Here is a 16193-nt window from a genome sequence, read left to right as displayed (position 1 = left end):
CTTCATTACAGAACTTTTAATCAGTTCATTTTAAAACGTTTCTGTGTTTGGTGGATGGCTGCAGGCAAGAAGCCAAGATGACACAAAAGCCAAGAGGACACAAATCCTGTCCTGCTTATGCACCCACCAGCCAACACAAACCATCACACAGCTACTGAAGAGCATCAAGACAAACCAGTCAGCCCCAAAACCAAGAAACACCTGGGAAAAGTTGTATTTAAAACAAAATTCTTTAATAATTTGAACTATAAAGACACAAATTAGTGCTTGACTGCAGCATGAATAACAAATGAAATACATTAAATATTTCAAAGCTACGGTGGTTCGCAAAACAAGATATGCTGATATATATAGGCTTAATGTTAGTTACCAGCTGGTTCGGTATGAAGAATCAATTCGCTGTATCAAAATTGTCAATAAACATCGCCCAATGCAGCTGTGTTTTACAAGTCAACTGCTCTTCATCTGTCACAGTGTCATTATCAATCTGCAACGATAGACTGAATTTCAGAAAAAACCCACACGTTAGAACTAATAGTGGCAACGTTAGAAGGTTTGGTCACATAACACACGGGGTATTTCATGTCCCTTATAGGTGGACAAATGTTATTTGATAAGACAGTGAACATCATCAGTGCGTTAAGCTGTGTTCAATAGTCAACATCAAATAGTCAACATCAGTTTGGAAGATCAAGAGAAAAATCAGTTCCTGTTCAGTCTAAGGAATAACTGCTGTTCATGCTGCTTGAAACCCTCTCCTCCAAAATCTAGAGAGCAATAGTATACACAACCAAAACTTTTCTGCAGTGACGGACCAAGGCTTTAATTTAGAAAACATTTTAGTGTATTATTTCATTTGAGCGTGTATGAAAACCCATGTTTATTCAACATCGGTTTTGGAGGAACATATATCTGTCCCATGGTTTTGGGGAAAGAAGAATCTGAGATTGTGCTTACAGCTATTCTTGTGTTTTGGCGATGAAGGACAAATAATCGAAAGATCAAAATATCAAAAATCCCCACATATTTAAAAGCTCAACAATCTGCTCTAAACATCAGGAAGATTCAATTTGTGTGGAATATGTGCAAAAAAATTTGGCAGGCACTTTTTTAGGGTCTTGGTTCTTCTTAAATACACTATTACGTGCTTACTCAAATCTATAGACTTTCAACAAGTGAAAAAGGAGAGTTTTGAAGTAAAGCAAGAAGTTCAGGTATCAACCCTGCCCCCAAAATTGTACGTATGGATCCAAATATCCCCAGTCCTGTTTGAAGCATCAGGCTGGGAGCTCCAGTAACCGGACTCTGCATAAAGTGCTGGCTTGACCACTGCGCCCTCACACTGCCTGTCCTCGAACTACACACCCCAAAATAAACATCCCTCAACCAGCTTTAAACATCTGAAAAGATGCGATAGAGTCAGGGGTGTGGGATTTGCAGGCACAAATCTGAGCCAAGCAGAGGCAGACGCATTACTGGATGTTTCTGGAGAATGACTGAAATGAGTTCCACGTAGCATTTTTAACAAAAAAAACCACAAACTAATCCTCTACCTACCAAGGACCGTATGGACCCCAGGAGAAAACACGGCCTCAGCTGTGAGAAAAGACTCATGACAGAGAGATCAGGCACTTGGCAGGTGTAGGCAGTCGTGAGTGAGAAACTGAATAGAGAAACCCAAATCCAATCTCAATAGTTACATGGTATATTCTCTGCGGTTATGTAACGGACTCTCAACACAGCTGGACGTTCCAGATGGATAAGGAAAGAACTCATTCATGTACGAAACAATCCGTGTCATGTTCCATCCTCATAAAGCAACAGCTGAATCATCCACAATGAAGCGAATGCAGCAGAGTCGACATCGCTTCTATGGCGAAGAGCGCGGAGTCAGCATGGAAAGTTAAATGTATGAACAGCAAAACATTCACGCCTGTAACGGAAGTATCTAAAGTGCAGTTATTGGGAGAGTGGTTGACGTAGTATTATGGGATTCTGTGCTTAATCTTTTGTTATTCTCTTTCCATGTAAGATTTCTAAATCTCCTTCTGGCTTTTCGCTTCTCCCTCTCCATACTGAAGTCTCACAGTTAAACAGTATATTGCAGTTAAAGCCTTCCACCGTCTACTTATAAAGTGCAGATGGGGCTTTCTTTACACCAAATGTTTTACCTGAATACACTGACTAAAATTATGGAGCACACATTCCACCAAAACGAAGGCGTGTTCCTCAAGGTCTAATGAAGAAAACAGCAGCGCTGCTTCGTTACAGCTCATCTTCAACTGAGAAGCGTTATATTGAACTGTTTCACCACCTGCTCTCAAATGCCAAAACTATATCCACAGAGGGAAATGGGTTTAGAAAAACCAGTATTACCAAAATTCTTGACTGCAGAATAAACAAGGTTGTAGAAACTGTGAGAAACGCTTGTGATACAGGGAGGATTTCTTGTTGCTGAGAGTTTCACATGGAAGAGTTGGCTGAAAAACTAATTCAGCTGTTCGAAACCAGGTTTTAGAAGCGAATGCACTACGACCAAAAGAATCAACTGCATTTCAAAGAATACAATTTCCCTTCAGCAAAACAAGACAGGCCTGGGGATGAACACAGCGTAACATTAAAGAGAATTAAAACTAATTACAAAGCAGTGTTTTCCGTCACATCTGTCGCAAAAACATGTAAAACAAATGGTACTGTTTGCATCTTAGCTTCAAATGGAACTGGCAAAAAGGCTGCACTTGACCTGTCTGAATTGAAGTCCTACTTGTGTCTCTTTCTAAAGCAGCCAGACCTCTGCACGCAGGTGAACAGCAGACTGGGCACAAACTGGAAGTGACATGGGATGTTAATGGAGAGCGAATGGTCACCCAGGGATCGATACAACACTGGTGCCAACCTCAGGAGCTGGACATTACATGTCAGGCTGCTCTAACGCCTGCACCTTCAGGCGAACGTTAATTAAGGACAAAGGTTTCGTACGATATGTGACAGAGGTAGATCGGCAAGTGATAAACTGCATATTCCATTTCTGACTATGGCATAGTCTAAATACTGGCGGGGAGCATGTTCTTCCCTGTGCTGAAAGAAAGAAAAGCATTAAAATGAAGTCCAGAGATCAGTAATACTGCTAACCAACAATACTGCCTTCAAAACAGGGACGGGATTCCTCCTTGATGGCAGAATTCTGTTTATCACGTCTTATCTTCAGTTCTGGGTGATGCACGTCTTGAGCTGTATCCAGAAAATCTCCATTCCCAGCATAAGGTTGATCTGTACTGGGAGAATAACTTTGAATGTTTTCCCTCTTATTTCCAATTTCAGCTCACGGTCTGCAGAACTACTTGCTGCTGATTCGTGCCAAGTTGGTGGTCATAAGGTGGTAGATTTTCTGGTTCTTATAGATGTTAAAGGATAAACGAGTTCATTGCTGTTAAATCTGTCCGATGCATCCTATAGGAGCCATTAAAAGACATCCGCTGTTTCCGTAATTCCCTTTCAAGTAGCTGCTGTCTGAATCCTACTCAAAAAACAGGATCAAAATGACCCACTTTACAAGATGTAGTGCAAGAAAGGTTCAGGATATGCTGCTCTAAGGTTTGTAGAAAAAAAAAAATACAAGTGATCTAAATAAAAAGCACTTTAACATACATTTAACACGTTACGGGAGTAAGGACGTACGTCTTTCGAGGCACTAGAAAGGGCAGTCTGAATTTCAGCGGCGTGCAGTTAAACCTGGCTTGCTGTTTTCAGTATCACTCACAAGATCAGTAAGGCAGTGGAACCAAAGCACTCATCATTTTAGACTATTTGCGCTTAGAAATTACGTTTCTAAATGACATTCTTCAGGGTCTAACATGACCTGAAAGAAAGGCGGCAGGAAGGGTGCTACAAGTGTGTGTGTTCTTGGTTATTTGAAATGAAGGAAGACGCCAATTTGTGTAATTTTAAAGATAAAGATACCAGTCACATATGTTATGTGAAGGAAAATCTATAGTAGCATAAAAATGAGCTTTTCCAATTTTTTTAAATCCTAATAATTTAATTCAACAAGATCTGAAAATAAACATACACTTCCCAGTCGCAAATGTGTAGGAGAATCAACACATTTCTTTAAAATGTACCACTGTAGAGATGCCTTATTGATGACAAAGTGGGTTTGCAGCACACTCTGGTTCCTGCAATTACAGACAAACCAAACAGAGCCCCCAGATCCTCCAGTAACAAAACTAAGGCCACTAAAATAAAGGTTGATTTTCTTAAAAATAACACCATACCTAGCAGATGTCAGAAGTGACTGTTGACAGGTCTTGTTGCTGCACTGCTCCTATTGTGGGACCCCTGCCCTAACTTAAATAATGCATGTAAACATACTACTAATAAGAAAAGCGCGCTTGGGAGAGTCTGGAGGTGAATAGGCAGGCACTTCTTTTTAAGATAGATTTTTAAAACGATTCTCAAATCTCTTTATAAAAAAAAATATACCGTCTGGAAAATCAAAGATACTCGATCCAAGACAGCATTTTCCTACCTCTATGCTACTTATTGCCATGTCTTTCAATCTGAAGATCACTCAAATTTCACAACACAGATGCACTGACCTTGTCTATGGAACTGGAAATGACTGACAATAAATCTCATTTAAATTTTCACTGGAGAATCTTTATAGATTGAAATGTGCTGCTATTGGAACGTGCTTAAATCTCAGTGAAGTCACCCAAAGTGAAGTATCTTTTACTAGCTCTGAGTTTGGGTCTATTTGATCCCAGGAGCCCAGGATCAGTCACATTAACAAAAGGCACAATTTTATTTGGAGATTCCCATCAGCAGGAGCGCTACTGATGGATACGGGAGGTGCAGAAACAGGAAAAAAGAAAGACATCAAAAAGAGGAGACCATTTTAGTTCAGTGTTGGTTTCAGTCCAACAGCTGGAGCAAGGAAACTTAACACTAAGCCACGATTTTGTGATCTGTGAGGCAGCTTTATAGCCACGCTACTGTGACTTGCTGCCGTGGGCACGTTTTAAATCAATACAGAATGGGATTTCTAATCAGTCTGAGCATTTATTTCCCCTTTTTCCTTCATGGCAAGAAGGATAAATCTCTCAGAGCATCAGAAACAGATAAAAATTGCATAGCATGGCAGCTGGGAAGTCTAAGACAGACTTCATTAGCTGCCCCAACATCTGAAGGGTCACAACCACAGCCTCCAATATGAGGTATATTTTGAAAAACTGTGTTAACTCAATGTTTTCTTTATTCTTACCTATTAACTTCCAGCAGCTGGGTCGATAACAATTGCAGAAACCAGAGGGTTTGTGCCCCCCATTATTCCCCAAAACGTGATTTTAAACAGGTGGTCAACTTTCCAGAGTAACCACATGGTAGACAGATTAAGAGCAAGCGAAGCGCTGCCAATTATATTTTGGGGTATCCTCAACATCAATCTTGTTCCTCACTCTTTCCTCAATATTTCTGAATAAGAAGATGTTTCTGAAAGTCAGACCAATAATTAAGACTTGTAAATTAAGGGAAAGAGATGAACTCAAAGCTGAACTAGCACACATCTAAGGTGTTTGTCAATCTGTAGCATGAATGGGACACGGGGAGCAGAAAGTAGGAGGTATGTAAATAATAATTATAAAAAGTAAAAACCTGTGTTTCTTGTTTTTATACAGTCACTCTGCAGCCTCTCGATGGTCAAATTAGGAATTCGGTTTCCACAAACGAACTAGAATCCCTATAATGCTTCACCACCTTAAGTGTCTTTTGGACTACAGAGGAAATGGAAGCGCGATACAAAAGGAACCAAATGGCACAGGGATCCCAACCATTTCACTTAAAATATAAATTGCAAAGGAGGTCGTGGAAAAGCAAGATAGAATAAAGCCCCAAATCAATCATTACGTACTTCATTAATTGTATAAAAGTGCAAGATTAAAGTAGTTCAGGTTAAGCATTCAGTTCACTATAGGCCACACAAATGCTTAGCTTGGCCATCAATGGCCCGTTTTTGTCATTCAGGTACTAATATTAGTTTAAACCACAGGAGAGAACAACAACCGAATGAAAAACATATGCAATCCACTTCAAAAATGGTTAGTTTTCTGTGACCAGCACGAAATATTAGCTCAGTATCGTCAGCTATACAATATATACATAAAAATATTGTGTCTTAATCTTTTAACAACTTAGAATAAAGCTGTACTAAACATTATTTCCCTAGTGTGCCAACTCTTCGCTCTGCTCTGGCCAGATGGCCCAGGAAGACAGAGAAGTCCTTTGATAGCAATGGTACTTGAATTGATCCATAATTTTGACACTTCAGCCATAATAAGTTGTTGAATCACTTTATTCAGCCGGGCTGGGTGATCGCACGTGAGTGCCCAGGTCTTGGTCAAAGCTTCTTGGGCGGCTCCACAATGAGAACGGGCCATATTCCAAAAACAAACTGTTAAAGAGATAAAAATGGCAAGAGGGGAAAGATTTCTTGGAATATCGTGTCTTTTGGAACAGAAACCAAACGCTGCTAACAATAATTGCAACTGCATTTCTTGGGATATTAATAGATATTGGGTGTAATCAGTGAGCCCCAACGTCAAGTTCAATGATCAAGGTATCAGAATGCCGCAATGCATTAAAGGACATCAGATATTGCTTGCTTACCTTCACTTTTGGCCTGTGTTTCAGGAAAAGCGTCCTTGTGTATAAACTGAAGAAGAGGAGAAAAGCGTGCTTAAAATTTCATGTGTAAGGCAACATATAAAATAATAATGTTTTACTAACCCCAGTTTTATTTTCTAACCAGGAAATAATGGCTTCTGTGATTGCAGAGCTACCAATGCTGCCTAGATTTACACAAAATAGGAGACTACAGTAAATCCTTCTGTGCTAGATTATGATTAGCAAACTCATCTACCCTATCACCTGTGTGGGGGGAAAGAGAAACTCAGAGAAGTACATTTTCTCTCCAGTAAAGAAAAGACTAAATAGAGATTAAAGCTTGACATTTTGGAAGGATGAAATTAAATCAGCGTACCACAAAATATAACAGATGTTAAGGAACGGGGTGGGGTGGAAGAGCATAGCTTGATCCTCTATCTCATTTTTGGCCTTATACACCCTCAGTAGATCTTTTCCTGTGCATGACCTCACTGTTTTAAGCAGGTATCTGCCCAAGGTGCCATAGGTGATGCCCACTGCGTGGCTGAGAAAATGCCAAGGAAAGTACGTAGCTCACTGGGGTCGGACAAACAGATTGGGCATCTGTACATTCCCTAAGGGCTAGAGGATGCAAATTTCAATTATTTCCTCTGTGCAGCACGCTGGAAAAGCCTCGCCTATGCTGTCCAAACTGCTTGCTTTCTGTAAGGAATTTGCTTTACAATATTATCTCAAGCTTTTTAGGGCTGCAGACAACCTGCCAGCCAAAACAGAGCGGCTGTTTTCCACATACTATGACATATTTTATATATACACAGGTAAATATAGATATATATACATGTAAAAAGGCTATCAGATCAGCTACTGGAAATACACATCTTTTTCTTGCATCTAGCTAGTTTAACATCTGATCAAAATAAAAGGAGAATACTACGTTAGACATAGAAAAACACAAGCAATCAAGTTTCTTCAACTACACAGAATGTATCTGTTAAACAGACATTTACTTAGTTACGGTTAAGTGGTAAAATATTATTTCATTACAGAATGAACAAAGCTACAGAAATTCTTCAGATTTCAGCATAAATTCTGTTTTTGTTCCTGGTTCCACTAGATGGTGGTATAGAGCAAAAACAAGAGAGAAAAATCCACTTTCTAATTTAGGCTCTGGTTTAAGTCTCCTCCTTAAACTAATGCCCTGCAAAAAAAGGTTAGTTACGCTTCTAAAATTAAACATCTTTAAGTACTTCAGGATTGCTGCTCAAGAACACAAAGGTATTCATAGCTTATATTTTGAAACAAATATTTTCCTGAAAAAACATGACTATTTAAAGATTAATTATTACGTTTTGAAGAATATAAATTACTTTTAGAGAGTTTTTAGACCGGTTGCAAAGAGGAAGGAAAAACTCTCACCAGTTTAATAAGAAGTCATTTTCCTACCCTTCTGGCCAATACAACATTTTGAAGTCAATGTGAATAAACCTGGGAAAACACTAAAGACTGAACATCCAGTTTAGGAAACATCTCCTACCTTAGCAAGATGTGAAGGTAAGAGCCCAGGCCTGTGAGAATATGCCACCAGGCATGAAATTGTGTCACAGCTCCCACAACTGGAGGCATCTTCTCTCGTAGTGCTCTGCAAGAAAGAGATTTCATGTAATTTTTGAGGTTTTTTTCAAGCTAAGCAATCTCAAATCCCATTGCTTGATTGTCAGATCACGCATTGTTGTTTCCGTATCTCAGCCATGTGCTTCACGAGTGAGACTGCACGTCGTCAGGATTTCAGCAGGGAACAGCACTTAGACCTTACACACTATAAGAAAGTTATTATAATAGCAAACTGGCTTTCTTATATATATAAAGCAAGCACACACTTCTTCATACAATGAATGATAAGTTGCTTCTGGACTCAGAGTTCAGGAAATATATTTATGACATCCCACAGTCCAAAGAACGGCAACAGAGCTGGGGAAGGGGTTGGAGCACAAGTGTGATGGGAGTGGCTGAGGCACCTGGGGGGTTCAGCTGGAGAACAGGAGCTGAGGGGAGACCTTCTGATCTCTGAACTGCCTGAAAGGAGCTTGGAGCCAGGGAGGGGGTCGGGCTCTGCTCCCCAGGAACAAGCGCCAGGAGCAGAGGAAACGGCCTCAAGTTGCGCCAGGGGAGGCTGAGGTGGGATCTTGGAACAATTTCTTCCCCAAAGGGCTGTGGGGCATTGGACCAGGCTGCCCAGGGCAGTGCTGGAGTCACCATCCCTGGAGGGGTTTAAAAGATGCGTAGATGAGGTCCTTAAGGACATGGTTTAGAGGTGGACCTGGCAGTGTTGGGTTAATGTTTGGACTTGATGATCTTAAGGGTCTTTCCCAACCAAAACAATTCTATGATTCTATTTTGCTCCCCAAAGCCCCGTGAACTACTGTCCATAGGATGAAGTGCTGAGTTTAAGGTCTACAAGAGGAAACGGGATCCATCCACTTGACATTTGGCAATCGCACGACCTATTCTCCAGCTCCAGTGAGGAACTGATGAAAGTGGAGGGTCTGAAATACTCCGCCAATGTGCTTTGTACTTCACAGAGTTATGGGGTGCGAGGGTAAGGGCTGGAGATAGGGACTGAAATGGAAGGAACTACATTTCCCCAATCTCTCCTGCTCAGTGGGCAGGTAACACCTACTTCGGTTGATGGTGGAACAAATATTGCATCTCCCTGTCTTCTCTTTCATTTCACATTCAGTCAAAACAAAATAGGGAAAAATGATCGCAGGTGTTAAGGAAGAAAATCTGCAGCTTCTGTAATACTTATTTACTGCTTGATGTTGTAGCGTTCAGTGTCCCAGACTAAACACTAATCCCTGAGCTACCGCTTCGTTTCCAGAGCTGCTCAGTCACCAATACGAACAAAGAGCTTCAATTTAGTCAGCCCAGGAGCGACAGGGTGGAACACACAGACTGTCACCCCGGCATAGCCTCTGAGCTTTTGGATGACAGGAAATCTCAAAGCTCAAATTCCAAAGTGCATGGAATACAGTTCCATGGACTACAGTTCCAAAGTGTCAAACTACAGTTTTGAACAGTAACGCCAAAAAAAGTAGGTAAGTGGATGATTCACAAGTTTCATCTTTAGAGAATAAAAAATTACAAGGAACTGGAATATATTTTCTCCAAACATTCGATTTACAATACTGCCTGGAAAAATTCAAGTCTCTGCAGACATCTGATTGAAGCTAGTAAACAAGTGTATTTATTTTTCTCCAGCGCCATAACCAAACAAATATTACAGGAAACACGCTAACTTATTTTTCCCTCTGCAAAATGAGGATGGAAAAAAGTGCTTCAGCAGCTGGTGTAATTTTTGAGTTCAGGAACAAGTTCAAAAGCCCCACGGACCCGCAGGCTCAGTGAGTTGGGGGTTATGATCTCACCAGTGATGCGATGCAGCTGCAAAATCAATCCCGGTGCCAATATTTGCAAAGTCACTGCACACCCACTCACTTGTGTTGGCAAATAACTTTGCTATGCCATCTGTTTCCATGGCACTAGGTATTCTATTGCTTTCACCTGTACTTTTAAAAAAGCTTCAAGAAAACCCTAAGTTTTAATTGGCCTAACGTAGTGCAGGGATGACAGAGCCAAAAGGGAGAGATGGAAAACACTAGATTTGTGACAGCATGCTATGATCCGGCCCTCACAAAGCAGCCTGCTAGGACAATTCTGTGCTCCACAGCAGCCTAACAGTGGATTAGACAGTCAAGAACAGATTTTATGGATGCTGGCATCAACCTTTCCATCTCCTCCAGTTTGTGGTGGAACACAAGTAGCACAATTAAGCGAAAGAAAGGTGCAGCTGTCCAGTTCCAGAGGAACACGCGTTAAGAGAACGTGGACCTGCTGGAGAGGGGCCAGAGGAGCCCCAGGAATGATGCGAGGCTGGAACAGCTCTGCTGGGAGGACAGGCTGAGAGAGTTGGGGTGTTAAGCTGGAGAAGAGAAGCTCTGAGGAGACCTTAGTGTGGCCTTTCCGGACTTAGAAGGGGCTGAGAAGAAATATGGGGACAGACTTTTGAGCAGGGAAAGGGGTGATGGTTTTAAACTAAAGGAGAAGAGATTCAGGCCAGACATGAAGAAGAATTTTTTTACAATTAAGATGGTGAAACACTGTCCCAAGGTTGGCAAGAGAGGTGGTAGATGAACCACCGTGGAGACATCCCAGGCCAGGCTGGACGGGGCTCTGAGCAACCTGAGCTGGTGAAGATGTCCCTGCTCACGGCAGGGGTGGCACTGGGGGAGCTTTGAAGGTGCCTTCCAACTCAAACTATTCTGTGATTCTATGACAACAACCTCTTGGACTGCTGTTCTTTCTTGCATGGACAGGATATCTACCCATACAATGAGATGATGGGTTCCTACAAGCTTCATCTGGAGGCCTTTTCTTTTCTCACCCCATTTGACACTAACAGAGACGAAGTCCTTTCTGGCCTCCCCTACAAGTGCTAAGCCAGAAGACTCCAGGTTAATAACAACCACCACCGTGTGTTGGCTCACAGGGTTATTGTTCTTCCTGAGACACTCAAACAGCTGGTTTTTATTGGAGACAGATATATTACAAGAGATATTTCTTTAGCCTGCAGAGCTACTGCCTTTGATATTTTTGATATTTTCCTGGGAAACAGCAAGAGCAGAAATGAAAAAAGCAGGATAAAAAAACTCATTCAGATGAAGTCAACTGTAAATAGCGTGCTTTGCTAAGCCACAGATGCTCCAGATTACTTCAGTGACATTACTTTCTCTCATTTTAAATGGAAGATAAAGAGAAATATCAATTATTTAAAAAAATAAAACTATTCATGGATTTAAAAAAACATTAAAAGACTGCAGAGTGCTGAACTTAGTCATGAGCAAACGAGATAAAACCCTTGTAAATGTTTTGTAGGCAGCGTACCACACATACCATGAGATAGGCTTGAATATACACCACGGAAAAAACAAAGCTTTATGCCAAAAAGCTATTAAGAGCTATCTGGACTAAGTGAAATAACTCACCTTAATTTATCACAGAAAATGTTGTCCACATTCCAGAGAAAAAATCCCATTAAAAATACAGTTAATGACGTATAGCCTAGACCTCTAAGCCATGGGTATACCCTAGAAAGACAAGGGGAGAAACAATGCAAAGTTTAGTCCAAGATTCTTCAAAGGCAGCTTCTCTGTATCATACATAATTACTATAACATACAAATAAACTGCTTTATTATTTTGTTCCAAAAAGGAAAAACATCAACTTCAAATCTCATCTATGTCAGTATTGTATTTTACCTCCTTCCCTCTCTCCTGAATTCACACCGAGACTGGTCTTGTTAATGTTTCACTCTATATTTCTAATTGTTCCCCTAAATACTGCTCTCTCCTAAGGCAAAAAGAGGGAAAACTGAAGTTGGCTAAAAAGGTTCTAACTCCTCTGTCCTGTGTATAATTTTTCAGTTAAAAAATAGCCACGTTACAAATTAGGATTCTGCCAAAATAAGCAGCTCTCTTCCAATATTACACATGATAACCCTATACTAGGGGAATTGCTTACATAAGGACTTTCAAAACGACTCGTAGTGTTTTGTGAACGCAGACCGCCGTGACGAACAACTAACCAAATGAATGGTTTCAGGAAACAATCATTTCTTGTGGTGTTATATCGTTGAGCGGGATGGAAAAATGTCACTTTCATTTTCCTCTTTAGAATATAGGCAACACATTGAAGAAATGAGATGCAATAAAAGGCGTCGTTAATAAATTTACCCTCAATATCTGCAATCAGGTGGGAGCATTGTAAGCTACCTACGTGGAAGTTGGTAACATCTCCTCCTTTCCCACTAATAAGACAAATCCAAAAGCGAACCCAATTCCAACCCTAAAAAGCCCCCCTGAAATAATTCAAGTTATTTTTAAGCATTATGAATGCGCAGTTTAGATTCTGGATTAAAACACATTCCTGAGCTGCTTTTTCTCCATTGGGTTATATACACGGTGCGTGTTTCAGAGCTGTGAGTGTTGGCAACCAAAATGTGCAAAACACGACAGGTAGAGCTTCTTCCACAGGGTAATCTAATAAAATAAAAGCTGCACATGTCCACAACATGTACTGCCAACATAAACTAGCAGAACTGTTATTTGTTTAGTCTAATAAATGCATGGAGCATCATGCAGTACATGGCAGGGGCTACACTGTAATATTCCCAACTCAGTGCTCTAGAGATATAAGCAAGCCCAGGACATGAAAGAGCACTGACTGGTATGTTATACACGCTGGTAATTAGGTAATTATAACCAGAATTGTTCAGGGAATAAATAGTGTTGTTTTGTGAAGGAATGAGAGAGAGGTTGGCATCTCTTCTGAACTCGGAACGTGCTTTGCGAACAGAGAACAACGTTTGCCAAGTTGTAATGTTGGGGAGGAAGCAGACCCAAGAAACAGATGAAAAATGTGGGGGGAAACAGGTGGGAACAACAGTAAATGATGAGGACAGGAGGAGGCAGCAGCCTGGAAAGAATAACATGCTGTTCTTTGAGATTTTTACTCTAAGCTCAGAGCAACTTCCAGCCCACACTAAGAAATATGAGTGAAATGAAGTGTGGCCAGCAGGCCCAGGGCAGTGACCGTCCCTGTGCTGGGACATGGGGAGGCCAAACCTCAAATCCTGGGGGCAGTTTTGGGCCCCTCACACCAAGAAAGACCTTGAGGTACTGGAGTGAGTTGAGAGAAGGGAAGGGAGCTGGGGAAGGGGCTGGAGCACAAGTGTGATGGGAGCGGCTGAGGGACCTGGGGGTTCAGCTGGAGAACAGGAGCTGAGGGGAGACCTTCTGATCTCTGAACTGCCTGAAAGGAGCTTGGAGCATGAAGAGTATTGGTCTCTTCTCCCAAGTAACAAGCAACAGAACAAGAGGAAACGGCCTCAAGTTGCACCAGGGGAGGTTGAGGGTGGATCTGGGGAACAATTTCTTCCCCAAAGGGCTGTCAGGCACTGGAACAGGCTGCCCAGGGCAGTGCTGGAGTCACCATCCCTGGAGGGTTGGACAGACGGACATGAGGTTCTCAGGACATGGGGCAGTGCCCGGGTTGGTTTAATGGCTGGACTCAATGACCTTAGAGGTCTCTTCCAACCAAAATGATACTATGATTCTATGATTAAAGAAACAAAATAAACAGAAATCAATGCCTATACATAAGCTGGAAGAGGCCTGGACAAGTGCTAACACTATCAATGGAAAGACAAGAATATGTTTTAGTGACACAGAGGAAATAAACCAAAGAAAAGAAAGGGCATCTTCTAGCTGGCGCAGCTTCTCTAGCAGATCTAATTTAAAATTAGTAGTAGTTTAGTTAAAATTTAGAAGTAGTTTAGATGTAGTTCTCCCCCCATCCCAACTTTCTAACCAGTTTGCATAGCACAATCAAAGGGGGAAGCAAGTCTTTGTAGGGCCATGTTGCAATAAAGTGATCCAGCTAAATAAGAAAACACACTCCAAACCCTTAAAATCAAAAAGAAAATGTAGGTGAAACTTCAGAGGCTTTGCTAGAAGAAAGTAATGAATGATACCCTGGGAGGGAGGATGGTGGGGTTATCCATAGTTATTGACAGAAGACAACAGAATGCACAAGTGTGTGCAATGTGCACAACTGGAATGACTGTAGGACCACGGGTTTGTCCACACAGAAATAAATACATTTAATCTAAGTGACTAGATCTGTGCTAAATCCTTGCATAAGAACAAAATTTAAATGACCTGCACTTGATTCAACTTTATTTCCCTTGGAAGTAAATTAAGGCAATATCACTTAAGATCTCTAGGTTAGGATTAAAATTTCCATGCTCACGGGTTTGAAAAATACCTTGAAACTGATGATTGTTTCTAAAGCAGCAAGCAACACGCTATCAGTTTTAAGTAGTTCTTGCTTGTCAACATTTACACTTGGTCTGTGGGGACTTCTTGGGAAAAATCAAACCAAATTACCTCAAATTGCAAATAGAAGGTGATTCCATGAATCTACTTTAAATTCACACCTTTTGTTAAATTCTTCCTTGTATTCCTGGACAGATATGCGTGTAACTCGAAACAAAGTTTAGCAAAAAGAGCATTTACAAAGAAGACAGTAGAGAAAAATCAGAAATTTTCAGGGTCAATCCCCAAATACCTGAGAACACCAGCTATTCACAGAGAGACGGGAGGAGGCAACCAAAAGAGAGCTGAAGGTATCTGTTTATTACAATACTGACTCAATCTTTCTTCACTTTGACCCACCAGCTCTGTGCTCTGCTGATTCTCATGCGTCCCAACGTTTCCTAACATTTTAAATACCCTTTTGTTTGTCACAAACAGTTCAAATTTCCATAACATATACCTAACTTTACCCAGTCAAAACTGCCACATTTAACCTTCTGTGTTATCTTTTACATTTGAATTTTAGATACTTGAGTAGGGAAAAGGAAACTATTAACTGATGGTTCAACTCTACAGTCTTACTCTCACCTCTCTCCAAGTTTCATCACTAGATATCTTTTACACTGGTAATAGATTTCCCATGTTACCCAACAATATGAAGACAGAAACTTTGCTCCACTTGAAACTCCAGGCTAAAAGCTGAAGTCATCAGCAGTGAACACTGATCATAAGCGGAAAGATCCCACTTTTGTTTAATGTTACAGAATTACGGAATCGACTGGGTTGGAAAAGACCTCAGAGATCATCCAGTCCAAGCCTTGGTCCAACTCCAGTCCATTGACCAGATCATGGCACTAAGTGTCATGTCCAGTCTCAGTTTAAAAACCTCCAGGGCCGGTGAGTCCAGCACCTCCCTGGGCAGCCATTCCAATGCTGACCACTCTCTCTGCACAGAATTGCTTTCTAATCTCCAGCCTCAATTTCCCCTGGCAGAGTTGAAGCCCATGCCCCCTTGTCCTATTGCTGACTGCCTGGGAGAAGAGCCCAATCCCCACCTGGCTAGAACTGCCCTTCAGGTCGTTCTAGAGAGTGCTGAGCTCACCTCTAAGCCTCCTCTTCTCCAGACTAAACAAGCCCAGCTCCCTTAGCCTCTCCCCATAGGGCTTGTGTTCAAGTCCCTTCCCCAGTCTTGTTGCTCTTCTCTGGACCCGCTCCAGCACTTCAATCTCTTTCCTGACCTGAGGGGCCCAGAACTGAACGCAACACTCCAGGTGTGGCCTCCCCAATGCAGAGCACAGGGGAAGGATCACTGCCCTTGTCCTGCTGACCACGCTGGTTTGGATACAGGACAGGACACCATTGGCCTTCTTGGCCACCTGGGCACACTGTTGGCTCAGGCTGAGCTTCCTGTCCATCAGTCCCCCCAGGTCCCTTTCTGCCTGACTGCTCTCCAGCCACTCTGTGCCAGCCTGGAGCGCTGCAGGGGTTGTTGTGGCCAAAGTGCAGGAACCGACACTTGGCCTTGTTGAACTTCATCCCACTGGAATCAGCCCATTTTTCCAGTTTCCAGTTATCCCAGTGACTTAAAAAAAGACAAGAAGA

At 41.7% G+C, this 16193-nt stretch overlaps 1 protein-coding gene across 3 annotated transcripts in view; it reads right to left on the bottom strand.

The window, feature by feature from the left end:
* Positions 1-211: 211 nt before the first annotated feature.
* ACER3 (alkaline ceramidase 3) overlaps positions 212-16193 on the bottom strand; it is a 65581-nt gene continuing 49599 nt past the window's right edge. For all 3 annotated transcript variants that reach the window (XM_065833444.2, XM_071815593.1, XM_071815565.1), the window contains exons 8-11: positions 11703-11804; positions 8195-8299; positions 6664-6709; positions 212-6448 (exon numbers count right to left, since the gene is read on the bottom strand). In XM_065833444.2, coding sequence (XP_065689516.1) covers positions 6395-6448; positions 6664-6709; positions 8195-8299; positions 11703-11804 — 307 coding nt within the window. In that variant the 3' untranslated portion in view covers positions 212-6394. The remainder of the gene's footprint in view (positions 6449-6663; positions 6710-8194; positions 8300-11702; positions 11805-16193) is intronic.

Source organism: Patagioenas fasciata, chromosome 1 (assembly GCF_037038585.1).
Source record: "Patagioenas fasciata isolate bPatFas1 chromosome 1, bPatFas1.hap1, whole genome shotgun sequence".
NCBI lineage: Eukaryota > Metazoa > Chordata > Aves > Columbiformes > Columbidae > Patagioenas > Patagioenas fasciata.
The sequence above is the reverse complement of the archived record's forward strand: the minus strand, read 5'-3'. Positions and strand labels throughout refer to the sequence as shown.